Genomic DNA, 15,886 nt, shown 5'->3' on the forward strand with positions numbered 1-15,886 from the left:
CACCACCGAGTCAGCAGCTGCGCCCGTCCCTATGAAAAACTCAACGCACCAATCAACTTCGGAGACACCACAGGGTTCACTTCCGAGATATAGCCTTGTCAGTGTCCACCGTTTACACGATGTTCACCGTCGCGAGGCGAAATTCGAGGAACGGGTACCAATCCGCCTACAAGATCAGCCCCAGACTAGGAATGAAGATAGACATTGAATATCTCGTACCCCAATGAGGTAAAAGTGCGTGAGTGTAAAGATAGCAGGACCCTTTGTAAGGTAAGACGGTATGGTCACAGTGAAGTTCCGGTAGTAACCATAAGCATAAGGAGGCTCTCAGGTGTCCAAGGGCCTGCATAGAGATAAGATCCTAAACCGTCTGCAGGGTCGGGGCATGAACCGTTCTCGCAGTCATCGATTCGCCAACCTGAACGGTAGATGCTATGGATTCCTAGGATAGAAGTTGTCAGAGTGATGCCTGATACTGAGAAGCAAACAAACCACCAACCGGTTGAATAACCTCGCGGTCACTTCCTGACCAAGGCAGAAGTTGTCCCCGTTCTGAGGGAGGCCTAGTTCGATCGTCTAAGCCAAGGTAGCGGATATCCAATCCGTTTTAATGCAGAGCCAGATGCCAAGAGTCGACGAATAAAGTAGAGCAACAGTGAGACCACCCCAAAGCCCTGCGAGTTGCATGTCTTGCTTGAAGGCAAGCCACAATCCAAGGGGAATCCCTGCAGCAAAGACAGCTATGCACTTGAAGAGCATGTTAACGAGAAGTTGACTGCGAGGGTTTTCAAAGGGGATTCTAGGTTTTGCTCGTATGGCAAATAAGGTGGGTAATTTTGTACCTAAGGTGGCATTGTCTACAGCGGAATTGAGTTTCAAATGATGCGTGCATTGCGTCACGCATTGGATCATTGGACAACTTGAGGGATAACAGTAACCAGAGTGAGCGTAAATGTTTAATATATGTGTGCCGGGACCTAGGTTGGTCAGGGTCCGAGCCTGTTGTGGTAGAATTCAATTCCGTATAACTGAATTTGTGATGAGTTCACCTACTAGAATGTACAGCGTAGTCGGATGTATTGGACCTGGCATGGCCTGAAATCCAGATAGTCAACGCCAAGGATATTGAGTACGGCCCTTTAGGCCTGTCATTCTAGCTATAAGTGAACGGAACACAAATTCAGCCGCTGTGCGAGATTGAATTCTACCGCAATAGCATCAGATCCTGACTAACCTAGGTACGCGTGCTCTGATGCTAATTCTTAAGCTGAAGGAGTAGCCTCTCGGAAGATTGATCCATCATACGATGTCGCCTACACCGTTCAAGTGGTCGTGTCGGTCAGAGCAGCAGAAAAAGCTGGCCGCCGGGTGTTTCCAAATTGGGAAACCCGGGCCTGGGCCCTCGACCTCAAAGGCCGCATCACTAGTAGTACGGCCGCAAAGCGCACCTTTGTAATTAAACGAAAGAGGGTGGATCTAATTCTCGTTACTGCCGCAGCAGAATCGTACAACAGCAGCATTAATGACGAAGTGAATTACTATCATGATGCTCACTCCACTCTGTCTGGACTCAGCATACAGGAAGAGACGCAGAGACATATGCCAAACACAACCATCAATAGAGATCCCAAGCGTAAGCACTCAAAGATTTCATGGGGATCGAAGACCGTAATATCGATATTACTGTGGTGAATAGAAACTTAATCTTAATTGACTCAAACCTCAAAGGCAGACTGAGTACAGCCTAGCTCATACCTTTCCGAATTCGCCCCATGACGTACTTTGTACGAGTTCAGCAAGACCGGCTTGTAGTTAGCATGCATCATAGGTTGTATGTCATAATCATAATATATAGTAAGGGTGAAGCTGCAACGATTCAAAATACCTAGAAAAAAAACAAATAATGTAACATATCATACAATGACTCACCCAGAGCCTAGGTGAAGTTGTAAGTTTCATCAAGATGGTTGATACAATATTCAAGCAACTCTTCCGATGTCATATTGTCCATTGGGTGAACACCACTCTTTTCCGGGCTGTCGGTAGACTCTTCCAACTGCTCGTCCGAAGCCGAATCGACAGTTTCTTCAAGACTCTTCTCCAGGCTGTCGGTAAACTCGTCCAACTGCTCGTCCGAAGCTGAATCGACAATTCCATAAAGATCATCGTCAAGCGAGCCCGAAGCCAAATCGATGGCTTCTTCAGGATTGTTGACAGACTCTTCGATCTGCTCGCCAGAAACTGGTTCACAAGCTGCTTCAATGTCGAAAAAGTCGTTGAACCCCTCGTCCCAACCCGAATCCGTAGTCTCGTCAAGACCGTTGTCGGACTTTTCCAACGACTCGCTCGAAGTCAAATCGGTAGTGTCTTCGAAACTGTTAGAAAAAAATTTAAACGGCTGGTTCGAAGTCAAACCTTTGCAAGTTCCTTGAGATATCCCGTAAGTCTCTTGCTGGTCGTTGGAACAAGAGTCGCCTGTTCTCGAAAAGTCCCCGTCATTTACACTAGCAAAGATTCATATATCAGCTCCAAAGTCACATTTAAAGGCCTCGTAGTACTTACGCCTCGACATACTCTAGGGATGGGGACCGAGACCTGACCTGCGGGTGCCTCTTCCACTTGATATGATCTTCTATGCCAGCGCGTGGCACTGCAGGCACATTTTCGCACTGCGACAGGCAGCACTTGTAACGGACCTCGCCGTTGTTTTGTACCAGTTCCTGATGAAAAAATAGTCAGCATGATAATTAGAAATAAATACAAAATGGACTCACGAAATCGGGGTAGTCAACAAGGGGGTGGATCGTTTGCTTCTTTCGTGGGGGAGCCTCATCGTCATCCAAGTCCACCGCCTTGCGCTTTCCGCGCTTGACAGCGCTCTCCTCAGCGTCAGCTACTGGTGCTTGTTCCTCCGGTCCTTGCTCCAAATGCGTGTGGTGGGAAGGTTGTGCCGAGGGGGATGCGGAAGGATGTTGAAGCGGCGCAGCCGCTGGCGGTACACCCATACCCTGGAAGGCAGGGGGATACCCACCCAAATGGTGTGGATGAGGGGGAGGGGGAGGGGGAGGGACTAGGTTTGGCGGTCCGGGGACTTGGCCAGTTGCATGTAAATATTGTTGATAACAATATACGTAGACCTCCGGGGGGTAAGGCCTGAACCGCGAGGGCACAAGTGGAGGCCGGGGCATCATTAGGGGGTATGGATGAAACCCAGGTTGAGGCGGGCCTGGGACTGGGACTGGCATTTGGCCCGTTTGAGCCTGCTGGTACATTTGGGGGTAAGGATGTTGAGGCGGGCCTTGGACTGGCATTTGGCCCGTTTGAATCTGTTCCTGGTACATATTTAATTATCTAGAATAGTTGAGATGAAGTGTGTATGGCGTAATGCTCCAGCCTGTGGCAGGACAAGGTGAGCGACAGAAGGTGAAGTACGTATACAAGAGTAACTCACAGTACACAAGTTAGATGGTAGATGCGGAAGGCAAAATGCGATGGATGTTGAACAGGAGGAAAGAAATGCAAGTTGCAGTATTTTAACTGTTGAAGCAACCACTGCTGGCGGATGAACCCGTTGCGCTTAGTCTTAACGCGTCCCTTTGTTGCGTTGTGGTCAACAAATTGTTATCCCGGGCCAAGCAACACAGATGCAAAGCAATGCATCCACTGACCTTGATTCCGACAATAGTATAACACCCGGGCCACCCGGATATTCCCCGACGCGACTGTGGATATGTTTAAATGCGTATTTATTCATAATCGTTGAACACGGTACGTTAAATATTATTGAATCGAGGGTATTCTCCCTTTGGCTGAGTATGTTCTTCGTGTATGCGCTCCAGACGTTATCGACAGACCTAACGATGTAGGTATATGGCCAACCACCGATAGAAGGCCGCGTCTCAGGGTTGTCGGGCACACTCCACCAGGACATTGAATGCGAATTCCACACCTTAGAAACTCATGCAACCACTCTCTCCTCTCACGAAATAATGGGTCCTTCAGTGAGCACCTCGTGTTACAGTCTCGCGTATGCTCACCACATCCACAAGTTATCTGCGTCCGAGGAACATGTCAGACGTCAAGGGACTATGTGAGCGAAAGTAATAGACGTACCGTTAAGTCAAATACGCCAGTCTCATGGATCGCCTCACAGATGTCCTGTAAGGCCACCACGCACCTGCGGGATTTTGGTGAGTGCTGATTATTAACTTCACATTCTATTTCACTTGGAATAGATCGACGTGGGAAGACATCGTCTACCCGTCGTGGACATTCTTACAACAGACCGAAGTCTTTGTAATTTCAAGTCCCAATGGAACGGGATAAACGATCTGCATAAGACAACGTGCTGTGCCCGCGTGTAGTGAGTGTCAGCAGTATCAGACTCAGTACGTGGTGAATAATCGTGACCTTCAAAACACATTTCCATCAGAAGGTATTTCGGCGCACACTACGTCATCAAAAGCGTGCAAACACATGACTGACTCCATCCCGATGCAGCACTGAGTATCAAGGATAAGAATCAAAATCAAAATCAAAATGCTTACTGTCCGCGTTAGGTGCAGCAGTTGGGCCGAGCGCGGCAACATCAAAGCTCAGGTGAATATGGCGATTAACATAGTCGAGTGCCATCTTGACCACCTTGCAGATGCTTACCGTCACCGAGTCAACACCTGCGCCCGTCCCTATGAAAACTCGACGCACCAATCAACCTCGGAGATACTACAAGGTTCGCTTCCGAGAATATAGCCTTGTCCACGTCCTGCAACTTGACGAAGATAAAAACCAGTTTAAACTTCGCAAGGACGGAGGCCGGGAATTGATGGAGCACGAGGGATGAAAGTTGAGGAGAAATTCAAGTGCGTTCCGTTTATATCTCCTCTGAGCGGACTGAACTATGTTTATATATCAGCATGGGCGCCTATCAGACGAACATTCTCTGCTGGACTACCACATGTGGATAGAATAGTCATTGAGCCGACTGATATCACACCTTGGGACCGCTAACACTTTTTTGAACACTTCATGTGGAATTCATAGTGGAGACGGGTGAGTTGGCAATGTTTTCAAAGTGATTTGTGCAGTGAGGGGTGAGTTGCAGTTCCGAGTCAAATGGAGCGTCCTTCTACACTTTGTCTCTTCAAACTCCGACAAATCATCCATGCTTCCATTGATACACCTCGCATCCTCATCGATAGTAATGCTTGGGATGGCCGCTCTCCGGAACTTCATTCTCATCCTGCGTTGATTCGTGCGATATATAAATATATCACTGGTCACCAGCACCCATAAGTCGTTTTCTCTATGAGTCGTCGCAACAGCTCACGTACGAGAAATCACGGTACCCTTCAACGCTCCTGCAGAATATCTTCAAATTTCTCCGTTTCCCACATTCTATCAGATACTTCTTTCAAGTGATCATTTGCTTGCCCTAGGACTGTGATCCATGTCTGTATCTCGTTCGGTGCTTTACTCCGAGTCTGATGGTCGTGCTTAGCGAGGGTTCCAATAGAATATCGCAGTCGATGCCTCATCAGTAGTTTGATAGGTACGCCTACGATTTCCTTATTCTCCCCTCATCACTCAGCAGACCCCATATCCTTGTCAGGCTCATTCGCGAGAGAGACGTACAGTCGAGTCACGAGTCTACGTGATCCATTCATTTCATTCACCGTGGCCCATCGCATGGAGGAAATCGCATCTTAGCGCTGAGCACCGCCGAGTTATCAGCTATCTGGCTTCACGATTCGCAGTATCTATATGTCCAGACAGTGCACTGGAACACCAACGCGCAGAATCAGCTGTCCAGGCACTTTTACTGATTCTCGTTGTATTTTAACATCAGTCATCAAGGACCAGTTTGGTTGCTAGTCGTTCCGGACAATTTCACCTTACCACTTAGTTCAAACGCGGGTGCTTCGTTCCAGTAGTGACACAACAAGAAATAGGTTTGCCTGCACTTTTTAAATATAATTCGAAACACCATATGTTAAATAAATACCACGACGGATCCTTGACCAAATTTCTCCTCCCTGCAGACCCCTCGGAAAGCATTTCCCTACACAGTACTGCTAGTTGATACATGTACATGCTCCTGGAAAACAATAGAATTCATGCTAGTTTCTGCGTCGGAGGATGCCACGAGTTTGGCATGATATCGTCGAACGCTAAGAATAAGGCGTGGTCCCAGCACAAACATCTGCACGACCAATAAAATTTCAAGAGTACCAAAGAGTATCTGAGCTCCATTAGAAGTCGAATTCTATAGAACTGATTAGCAGTGGTTACACGCAGATGTTGGTGACAGGTCAACGCACCGCGATTTCTGGAGAGAGATCAACAAGCTGGAGGCAAGAGACACCAACAAAGCTAACATGTGCGAAACTTGAGCAGAAAAATATAACCGCGTTCACATTGCAAGCTCACCTTGCAAAATAAAGAACGTGAGATTGTACCAGCACTCTGAAACAGTCCCCGATGGCCGATCCTGTCGATGGGCCGAGTCGTCGCAGCTCACGGAAGTGTTTCACGGCAATCCAAACTGAAAGGCACAGTGCGAGGACCTCCCAAACAGTGTTGAGTATCCAAATGATCGAAGACAAAAGCCCCTCGTCCCCTCCATATTCATAGTAGCACATATGTATACCAGAGAGTATCAACTCCGCTGGTGTTTGTCCAATGAGCCGTGTTCTTCAAATCAACAAGTAAAGCTTACCTGCTACACCATCGTTGAGTGCTATTGCCGCGATTACTCCGCAGGCAATGTTTACAGCCAGGAAGATAATAACAAGGAACATAAGCATTGCTCTAGACCCTTGATACATGGCATGCAACCGAGCAATCATGATGACTTGCATCATGTGTCAGTCAGGTCCATATCACAGAGGTATTGCACCTGGGTCACTTACCGCCCAACATGGCACTCAAGGCCACATTTGTCGCATTGCCTACGTAGAACGTCATAGCGCCTAAAGACTCCCAATTAGTGAACACCCTCGCATTAGTACCAAAGATTCCGACTTACACCTATTGAGTCATTATGTTGAGTCAAGTTCAATGCTTGGAATCTCACTCACCCCTACATATGAGCGTATTGGTTGGATGGCAATGAGATGGTTGCAGAATACTTACTGCATCTGTCAGCGATACCGATGGCATAGAATCTGTGTCTCGCCGGTCAGGAAAATGAAATACGGCGCATATGAGACATACGCAGAATGTTGAAGCTAGTTGTAAGAGATGGGCTATTAGCACAGTGCAAAGTTGTTGATCTTGACACATACACAGAATATGGTATTCCAATATAGCGTATCTAGAACATTTTGAAGTCAGCACAAGTTGCCCACCACACTAAAGCACATGAGTACGAACAATCAAATACAGCACGGTCATCAGAGACCAACGTTGTCTCTGTCATAAATTCAGTGCATGCTCTTGTTTTCTTCTGATACGGGACTCTTGTCACTCACCCAGATGAGTTCAATCTAAGACACCATTCTCAGTGAGATGGCTGCGGCGGCGATAACGTCGACGTACCTCTTGTCCGACTGTTAAGACTGGAAATACCATGAGAATATCAGCGACTTTCGAACACTGTCCTGCTCACCCCAATCATATGCCACCACGATGCCAGCAGCAACTGCAAAAACGCAAGTCAACGTTGGATCTAGACATCTTAATGCGACGGACCCATCCAATAATTATAAAAAATAGATGCACTGATATATGGCCAGTAACTTGGATCATTTGAGACGTAGGTCATGTTCGAGTGATGGGTATGAGTGAGTGGGGAAGGTTAGTGTATAACGACAGCGTTCGTGCTAGATATACCACCGTTCAGCGTTTCCATCTCCAAAATGAGTATAATGGAGATGTATATTTGATCCTGCCTCAAGACCCTTGATCAGGTGAAACGGTTCGAAATCAGACAAAAATAAGCCCTAGATAATCAAAGTAAAATTTGATTTACAAACCAGTATTGCGCATGCGACACTCGGACACCGGAGAAATTCCAGTGGTTAGTGATATCGCAAACTTATTTCCAATGCCATTTTCCAGTATGAAACCATGTGGCCATCGATCTAACCATGATGTGATCGCAATCATGATGAGCATCTGTGTTCTCCTAGCTTCGCTGGCCAAGCTCTAGACTTGCTGTCAGCTGATTGCTTCCTGTAACAAGGTCGCACTCTGTAGTATGGCAAAAGTCAGAGAACAAACACAACAGCGCACTCTATTCGGTGGATCCGAATCATCCGATCGCGCACTTGATGCGACGGTGATTCATTGCACTGGCGGATACATCGTAACTCATGCTGTGTGACTGATACCTGTTAAATGTAAGACGCCATACATACTAGGTCGAAAGAGAAATCGCACATGGGAGACGAGAAGCCTGTAACAGGCAAAAAGCCTGATTTCTGATTGTACAGCCTTAGTCAGTGGCCATTGTATTTTAGGGATGTTTTGTAGTGGCGGCGACTTGAGCAAGAGCCGGTAAATGTTGCGAGCTAAAAGCGAGGTCCATCAGATGAGCAAAGAACGCCATTATCAAACCTTCGATGATCATGCTCAGCAATTTCATGGACAGGCTACGAAAGTCGCATGGTAGTCTGATGCTTGTACATGCACAGCAACCGTACAGACACTGATCGTTGCTTATTCCACCTTCATGAGGTGCCAACAATACAATTCGAAGTAGTCACATGTCGCAACATGCAGATAGGATCGCATCTTCACACGATATTCCATTCTCCATCTTCGCATGGAAATGCTCTGCCTGGACTATGCAATCGCCATAACCTAGAAGACTTGCCATAAAAATGTTGCTGTACCGTATGTCCGCCCTTTTTGTGGTTCTCCGAGCGTTTCAAATGCATAGATATGGTTGGGTGTTTCCCATGAAGAGGCGGGTCTCCATGTGTTCGCGGCCAGCGTTGAAGCTTATCTAAAATTTAATCAAAGCTTGTGGCCAACTTGCGGCGCTACCTTCGGCGTTTGCGGAGTCAAAAAATGAACCAAGCAACTGCTGTAATAGAATTGTGCTTACAGTACCTTCTGCAAGCAATGCTGTTCGGATCCAGAACTCACACACTCTTGTTGCCTCACTCGCATCGCTCATGGAAGATGAGATCCTGGGAATTGACCTGCGCCGCGTGAAGCTCGACGGACAGGCACTATGCCATCGAAGCTAGAATGAACAACTATCGTATTTGGTCTGCCTACATAGCACTCAAGCATATATACGAGACTGAAGTGTTACTCCTGTGACAGATCCTCCAGAGACGTTCTTCCTCGTGCTCAGAAACATTCTACTACCCTTCTGGAGGCCACCCTTTTTTGAGCTCGGATACATCATAGTGAGTTTTTTCTTCTTCTATCAACTTCCTTGTCACAGACACGCTACTACTTTCCCTTTTCTTTTTCCAGCCCTTCACTCTCTGTCTGTTCGTCCAGGTGACTGATGAGGCCATGCTGTGATAACCGCTTCAATGTCATGGTGTCATCGGCCATCTGGCTTTTATGGATTATTTGGGCTCATTCAAATGATCAGTTGCCTTCGTGATATCTTCTTTATCAGCTGCCTGGGCTTCGACACGCTACTCCAACTTCACCACGAATTGTATTGATGTACGTATATCATAGCCTCATTCGACAATCTACACTAACGGACATGCTACTAGTAAGAGTTCGACAGGCCGTATATGCCCAACGCACGATTCTGCAATCACTGCCAGTTCTTGGTTCTTTTTGTTCTTCTTGCTTCGTGCTCGGATATATGGTAATCCAGGGCATTCATAAATGTGTCAAATTCTCGGATGATCAGTCGTCTGAGCTCGGACACGCTACTTCTACTTTCCTTGGTCCATGGAATAGTCGCATCGCGCCCCACCCGAACGGCTCAGACGGATAATAGATGCGACAGAGCCATTGCGTCGCAAGCCATTCGAGCTTCCATAGATCGTGCGCTCATCTTCTGCTGTCAGTCTTTGTGTTCAAATAGCTGACAGACGGTAATTTTCGCAAGTGTGGAACGTAGCCTATCAACTGTCAAGCTCAGATCCAGACATGCCGCTTATGTACTACCTGGGCGAGCAGATAACGACCTCTCGAAGTGAATTGAATACTGTCTGATGGTTATCTCTTCGTACTAGGGTGACTCTGATTAATATCAGCGGGTGTATTGTATGTATGCATCTCGCTCGGTGCGTTACCATGACAGTCATGCTATTTGGCAGGATTGAAACAGATCGTTGCAAGAGTCCTAATGCACATCTGACACATGATTGTGACCGGTGTAACTCTGATCAAAGTATGTATACCAGGGTCCTAAAATTTCATGATCGGCGTCTCACTGATACTTTTGCAGGTGCGCTTGTGCCTTCTGCCTTGAAGCCCCGAATTTCTTCTCTTCTCACCACTCACTACGTATGGTGTTCTTGCCACACACATTCGTGACATACTCTCGCATCTCCATCGACAGTACTTGGGATGGCCGCTCTCCGGAACTTTATTCTCATCCTGCGTTGATTCATGCGATATATAAAATATCACCGGTCACCAGCACCCATAAGTCGTTTTCTCTATTAGTCGTCGCAACAGCTCACGTACGAGACATCACGGTACCCTTCAACGTTCCTGCAGAATATCTTCGAATTTCCCCGTTCCCACATTCTATCAGATACTTCTTTCAAGTGATCATTTGCTTGCCCTAAGACTGTGATCCACGCCTGTATCTCGTTCGGTGCTTTATTCTGATGGTCGTGCTTAGCGAGGGTTCCGATAGAATATCGCAGTCGATGCCTCGTCAGTAGTTTGATAGGTACGCCTCCGATTTCCTTATTCTCCACTCATCACTCAGCAGACCCCATATCCTTGTCAGGCTCATTCGCGAGAGAGACGTACAGTCGAGCCGCGAGTCTACTACGTGATCCATTCATTTCATTCTCCGTGGTCCATCGCATGGAGGAAATCACATCTTAGAGCTGAGCACCGCCGGGTTATCAGCTATCTGGCTTCACAATTCGCAGTATATATATATCCAGACATTGGAACACCAACGCGCAGAATCAGCTGTCCAGACTGATTCTTGTTCATCAGTCATCAAGGACCAGTTTGGTTGCTAGTCGTTCCGGACAATTTCACCTTGCCACATAGCTCAAGCGTGGGTGCTTCGTTCCAGTAGTGACACAACAATAAATAGCTTTGCCCAGACCTTTCAAATACATTTCGAAACACAATATGTTGAATAAATACCACGACGGATCCTCCACCAAATTTCTCCTCCCTGCAGACCACTCGGCAAGCATTTCCCTACACTGTACTGCTAGTTGATACATGTACATGCTCTTGGAAAACAATAGAATTCATGCTAGTTTCTGCGTCGGAGGATGCCACGAGTTTCGCGTTGTATTCTCGAACGCTAAGGATGAGGCGTGGTCCCAGCACAAACATCTGCACGACCGATAAAATTTGTTCAGCACCAAAGAGTATTAGAGCTCCAATTGAACTCGAAGTCTACAGAAATGATGAGCAGTGGTTACACGCAGATGTTGGTGACAGGTCAGCGCACCAAGATTTCTGGAGAGAGATCGACAAGCGCGAGGCAAGAGACACCAACAAAGCTAACATGTGCGAAACTTGAGCAGAAAAATATAACCGCATTCACATTACAAGCTCACCTTGCAAAATAAAGAACGTGAGATTGTATCAGCACTCTGAAACAGTCCCCGATGGTCGATCCTGTCGATGGGCCGAGTCGTCGCAGCTCACGGAAGTGTTTCACAGCAATCCAAACTGAAAGACATAATGTGAGGACCTCCCAAACAGTGGTGAGTATCCAAATGATCGAAGCGAGAAGCTGCTCGTCCCCTTCATAGTCAAGGCCGCACATATGTATACCAGAGAGTATCGTCTCCTCTGGTGTTTGTCCAATAAACCGTGTTCTTCAAGTTAACAAGTAAAGCTTACCTGCTACATCAACGTTCAGTGCCATTGCCACGATTACTCCGCAGGCGATGTTTACAGCCAGGAAGATAATAACAAGGAACATAAGCATCGCTCTAGACCCTTGATACATAGCGTACAACCGAGCAATCATGACGACTTGCATCATGTCAGTCAGGTCCATATCACAGAGGTATTGCACCTGGGTCACTTACCACCCAACGTGGCAGTCAAGGCCACATTTGTCACATTTACTACGTAGAACGCCGTAGTGCCTAAAGACTCCCAATTAGTGAACACCCTCGCATTAGTATCAAAAATTCCGACTTACACCTATTGAGTCATTATGTTGAGCCAAGTTCAATGCTTGGAATCTCACTCACCCCTACATATGAGTGTATTGATTAGATGGCAATGAGATGGTTGCAGGATACTTACTGCGTCTGTCAGCGATACCGATGGAGTAGTTTCTGTGTCTCGCCGGTCAGAAAAATGAAATACAGCGCTTATGAGACATACCCAGAACACTGGCACTAGTTGTCAGAGATGAGTTATTAGCACCGTGCAAAGTTGTTGATCTTGACACATACACAGAATATGGTATTCCAATATAGCGTATCTAGAATATTTTGAAGTCAGCACAAGTTGCCCACCACACGAAAGCACAACATGAGTACGAACAATCAAATACAGCACGGTCATAGGAGACCAACGTTGTCTCTGTCATGAATTCAGTGCATGCTCTTGTTTTCTTCTGATACGGGACTCTTGTCACTCACCCAGATGAGTTCAACCTAAGATACCATTCTCAGTGAGATGGCTGCTCCGATAACATCATCGACGTACCTCTTGTCCAAGTGTTAGGACTGGAAATACCATGAGAATATCAGCGACTTTCGAACACTGTCCTGCTCACCCCAATCATATGCCACCACGATGCCAGCAGCAACTGCAAAAACGCAAGTCAACGTTGGATCTAGACATCTTAATGCGACGAACCTATCCAATAATTTATAAAAATAGTTTCACTGATATATGGCCAGTAACTGGGATCGTTTGAGATGTATGTCATGTTCGAGGGATTGGTATGAGCGAGTGGGGAAGGTTAGTGTATAACGACAGCGTTCGTGTTAGATATACCACCGTTCAGCATTTCTATCTCCAAAATCAGTATGATGGAGATGTATATTTGATCCTGCCTCCAGACCCTTGATCAAGTGAAACGGTTCGAAATCAGACAAAAATAAGCCCTAGATGATCAAAGTAGAATTTGATTTACAAACCGGTATTGCGCACGCGACTACTCGGACACCAGAAAAATTTCTGTGGTTAGTGATATCGCAAACTTATTTCCAATGCCATTTTCCAGTATGAAACCATGTGGCCATCGATCTAACGATGATGTGATCGCAATGAGCATCTGTGTTCTCTTACCTCCGCTGGCCAAGCTCGAGACTTGCTGTAGGCTCCCCTGATTTCTTTCTGTAACAAGGTCGCATTCTGTAGTATAGCAAAAGTCAGAAAACAACAACAGCGCACTTTATTCGGTGGATTCGATGGTGCACTTGATGCGACAGTGATGCATTGCACTGGCAGATACATCATGGCTCATGCTGTGTGATTGATACCTGTTAAATGTAAGACGCCGTACATACTCGGTCGAAAGAGAAATCGCACATGGGAGACGAGAAGCCTGCAACAGGTAACAAAGCCCGATTTCTGATTGTACAGCCTCGGTCAGTGGCCATTGTATTTCAGTGATGTTTGCAGTGCCGACTTCAGCAGGAGCCGGTAAAGGTCGCGAGCTGAAAGCGAGATCCATCAGATAAACCAAGAACACCATTGTCTGACCTTCATCATGCTCAGCAAGTTCATGGGCAGGCTACGAAAGTCGCATCGTAGTCGGATGCTTGCACATGCATAGCCATCGTACAGACACACCGTCGCTTTAGAATACTTATTCCACCTTCACAGAGTGCCAAAGATACAAATCCAAAACAGTCAGATGTCGCAACATGCAGATAGCACCACATCTTCACGCGATGAAGCGCACGGTAACCATCGCGTCCTCTATCTTCGCATGAAAATATTCAGCCTGGATGATGCAATCACCAATGATGACCTAGAAGACTTTCCATAAGAATGTTGCTGTACCGTATATCCGCCCTTTTTGTGGTTCTCTGAGCGCTTCAAATGTACAGATATTGTTAGGTGTTTCCCGTGGGTTTTGATGTTGATATTCTGTCGTTCGAGAAGCTCGGCTGTTGCAGTCGCTGTCTGGACTCCGGGATTCTAGTATAGGTCCATCCAGTGTTGACGCAGATCAGTGACATCGGCGGGCGGGCGCCGACTTACCTGTGGCAACACCAAAGCACGGCGATGAATCAAGGCTCACAATGAATGAATAATACTGTCAAGTGTTTGCATTCGCGCACCAAACATGATCAAGATCATAGCAGTATCTGATGCAACTTGAACCAATGCGAGTTGTTGAAGGACTCTCGCAGCTTGCCGATTGAATTTGAATTACGAATTTACTACTTGTTCGCCTCCATCTGCTGACCTGTCCATACGAAACTTCCTCGCCCCCTCGGACTACTCGAATCTCAGTCTTATGAGTTCTTAGAAACCACCCTCGTCAAAAGCACCTAAGTCGACGTAAAGTGGAGCAAGCAAGCTCTAACGATAGCTTCTGGGGTGAGCTCGAGTGGTCCTCCTTGCAAGGAGACCATTGAGAAGTGGTGGCTGGGTTATCCCATACATCAGCGGCCCCGATATCCTGTGCAACGATCTTGAGTACGGACTGCGTGGGCCACGTCTTATTCCATGCTGGTGGCGCTCAGATACTGTCGTTTAAAGGCACGACTTCTAAGGCAGCAGACGGAGGATGTATCATGCACGCCATTAATGTCATGGAGAGCGTTCGCAACAGCGTGTCGATACTTGCACCCGCGTCCTGTACCACTTTCCGTTACCAACCTTGTTGGATGATACGACTCGGATACGTACGCATGGTACCAGTCCCGGAGGATCAGCCTCCGTGACTCTTTTGTCTTCTTTTCCTTTTTCTACTTCCTTATCGCATCGTGTCGGCTTCGGCACCATACGCTGTCTCACCTGTCGTTGTCACCGGTGGCTTCTTTCCGTCTCGAATCCTCCGTCATTTTATATTTAACATCTTGCTCGTGTGCAGTGTTCACGTCCGCTGAGACTTTGTCTAGCTTATACAAACCTCTATCATCGTACATACTTGGACGTTGTACGCGTCTCATCATGACCCCAAATTCGACTTACATAACTTGCGCGCAGGAGACATACCCGAGGCGTCTCATGGCTACCGAAACCCACATTCTCACCTCTTTTACTATGGTCAACCAGCTCGACGAGAGAGGAAACTCTCGTGTAATCGTTCAAACATCCGCTCTCCCATGGGCGGGAATTACCATCGCATCCCCACCTACTATTGAACTCGCCCACGAAGGACATTACCATCTCAATATCGAACGCATTTCACTTTTATGCGACTCTACAACCAGCGCCATCACAGGACAGACCCAAATCAAATTCACTCTAGCTTCACGATGACAGTCCAGCCTTTCGTAGTCTGCACCAAACCCACGCCAGACAACATCGCCCCTTCCGTACACATACGCCTCGCCATCATCTCCCTGCACGCATTCCCGGAAGGATCAAACGCAATGCAGAGGGTGAATGCGCCGTGTTTCATCAGTGGCGAGAAACGGCGCGGACGTTCGCGTGTGGGATAAGAGGACTCAGAAGGAACATGAGATATGGGTCGTGCTATGAGCGAGGATGCACAGTGAGTGTTTCCCTTGTCCTTACATTTCAAAAGCTTATTTGAACAGAGACACGTGTTTCTGCGCAGATTTGCCCATCCGGTCGCACCTAGTAAACTAACACAAGTGCTGGCGTGCTGGTA

At 47.1% G+C, this 15,886-nt stretch overlaps 4 protein-coding genes across 4 annotated transcripts; 1 reads left to right on the forward strand and 3 right to left on the reverse strand.

The window, feature by feature from the left end:
- Positions 1–310: 310 nt before the first annotated feature.
- Positions 311–784, reverse strand: F5891DRAFT_1053691 (uncharacterized protein). Its single transcript, XM_041362583.1, has 2 exons — positions 500–784; positions 311–442 (listed from the first exon to the last, which is right to left on the reverse strand). Exon 1 carries the CDS (start codon positions 757–759, stop codon positions 577–579), a length of 183 nt encoding a protein of 60 aa, XP_041221987.1. The 5' UTR covers positions 760–784; the 3' UTR covers positions 311–442; positions 500–576.
- Positions 785–1,806: 1,022 nt separating this feature from the next.
- On the reverse strand, positions 1,807–3,097 carry F5891DRAFT_1053693 (uncharacterized protein). The gene is made up of 3 exons (XM_041362584.1): positions 2,775–3,097; positions 2,563–2,720; positions 1,807–2,504 (listed from the first exon to the last, which is right to left on the reverse strand). Exons 1-3 carry the CDS (start codon positions 3,003–3,005, stop codon positions 1,937–1,939), a joined length of 957 nt encoding a protein of 318 aa, XP_041221988.1. The 5' UTR covers positions 3,006–3,097; the 3' UTR covers positions 1,807–1,936.
- Positions 3,098–3,926: 829 nt separating this feature from the next.
- F5891DRAFT_1053697 (uncharacterized protein) lies at positions 3,927–4,795 on the reverse strand (the record flags this gene model as incomplete). The annotated part of the gene is made up of 4 exons (XM_041362585.1): positions 3,927–4,053; positions 4,114–4,348; positions 4,548–4,673; positions 4,705–4,795. Coding segments are annotated over 3 exons (309 nt in total), but the record flags the coding sequence as incomplete, so codon positions are not given.
- Positions 4,796–9,619: 4,824 nt separating this feature from the next.
- F5891DRAFT_592513 (uncharacterized protein) lies at positions 9,620–10,280 on the forward strand. Its single transcript, XM_041372389.1, has 4 exons — positions 9,620–9,630; positions 9,684–9,963; positions 10,028–10,185; positions 10,239–10,280. The coding sequence occupies exons 2-3, from the start codon at positions 9,819–9,821 to the stop codon at positions 10,132–10,134; spliced, it is 252 nt and encodes an 83-aa protein (XP_041221990.1). The 5' UTR covers positions 9,620–9,630; positions 9,684–9,818; the 3' UTR covers positions 10,135–10,185; positions 10,239–10,280.
- Positions 10,281–15,886: the final 5,606 nt, after the last annotated feature.

This window comes from Suillus fuscotomentosus (assembly GCF_016647785.1).
Source record: "Suillus fuscotomentosus strain FC203 chromosome Unknown F5891scaffold_55, whole genome shotgun sequence".
In the NCBI taxonomy this organism is placed as follows: Eukaryota; Fungi; Basidiomycota; class Agaricomycetes; order Boletales; family Suillaceae; genus Suillus; species Suillus fuscotomentosus.

What these genes read in the sequence shown, in the direction of transcription:
- F5891DRAFT_1053691 (XM_041362583.1), bottom strand. Translation starts at nt 759, where the DNA reads ATGCTCTTCAAGTGCATAGCTGTCTTTGCTGCAGGGATTCCCCTTGGA.
- F5891DRAFT_1053693 (XM_041362584.1), bottom strand. Translation starts at nt 3,005, where the DNA reads ATGGGTGTACCGCCAGCGGCTGCGCCGCTTCAACATCCTTCCGCATCC. An exon ending in TTGTTGACTACCCCGATTTC is followed by an intron (nt 2,721 to 2,774) that starts GTGAGTCCATTT and finishes TTTTTTCATCAG; the next exon opens with GAACTGGTACAAAACAACGG. An exon ending in TCCCTAGAGTATGTCGAGGC is followed by an intron (nt 2,505 to 2,562) that starts GTAAGTACTACG and finishes AATCTTTGCTAG; the next exon opens with TGTAAATGACGGGGACTTTT.
- F5891DRAFT_592513 (XM_041372389.1), top strand. Translation starts at nt 9,819, where the DNA reads ATGATCAGTCGTCTGAGCTCGGACACGCTACTTCTACTTTCCTTGGTC. An exon ending in CATTCGAGCTTCCATAGATC is followed by an intron (nt 9,964 to 10,027) that starts GTGCGCTCATCT and finishes AATTTTCGCAAG; the next exon opens with TGTGGAACGTAGCCTATCAA.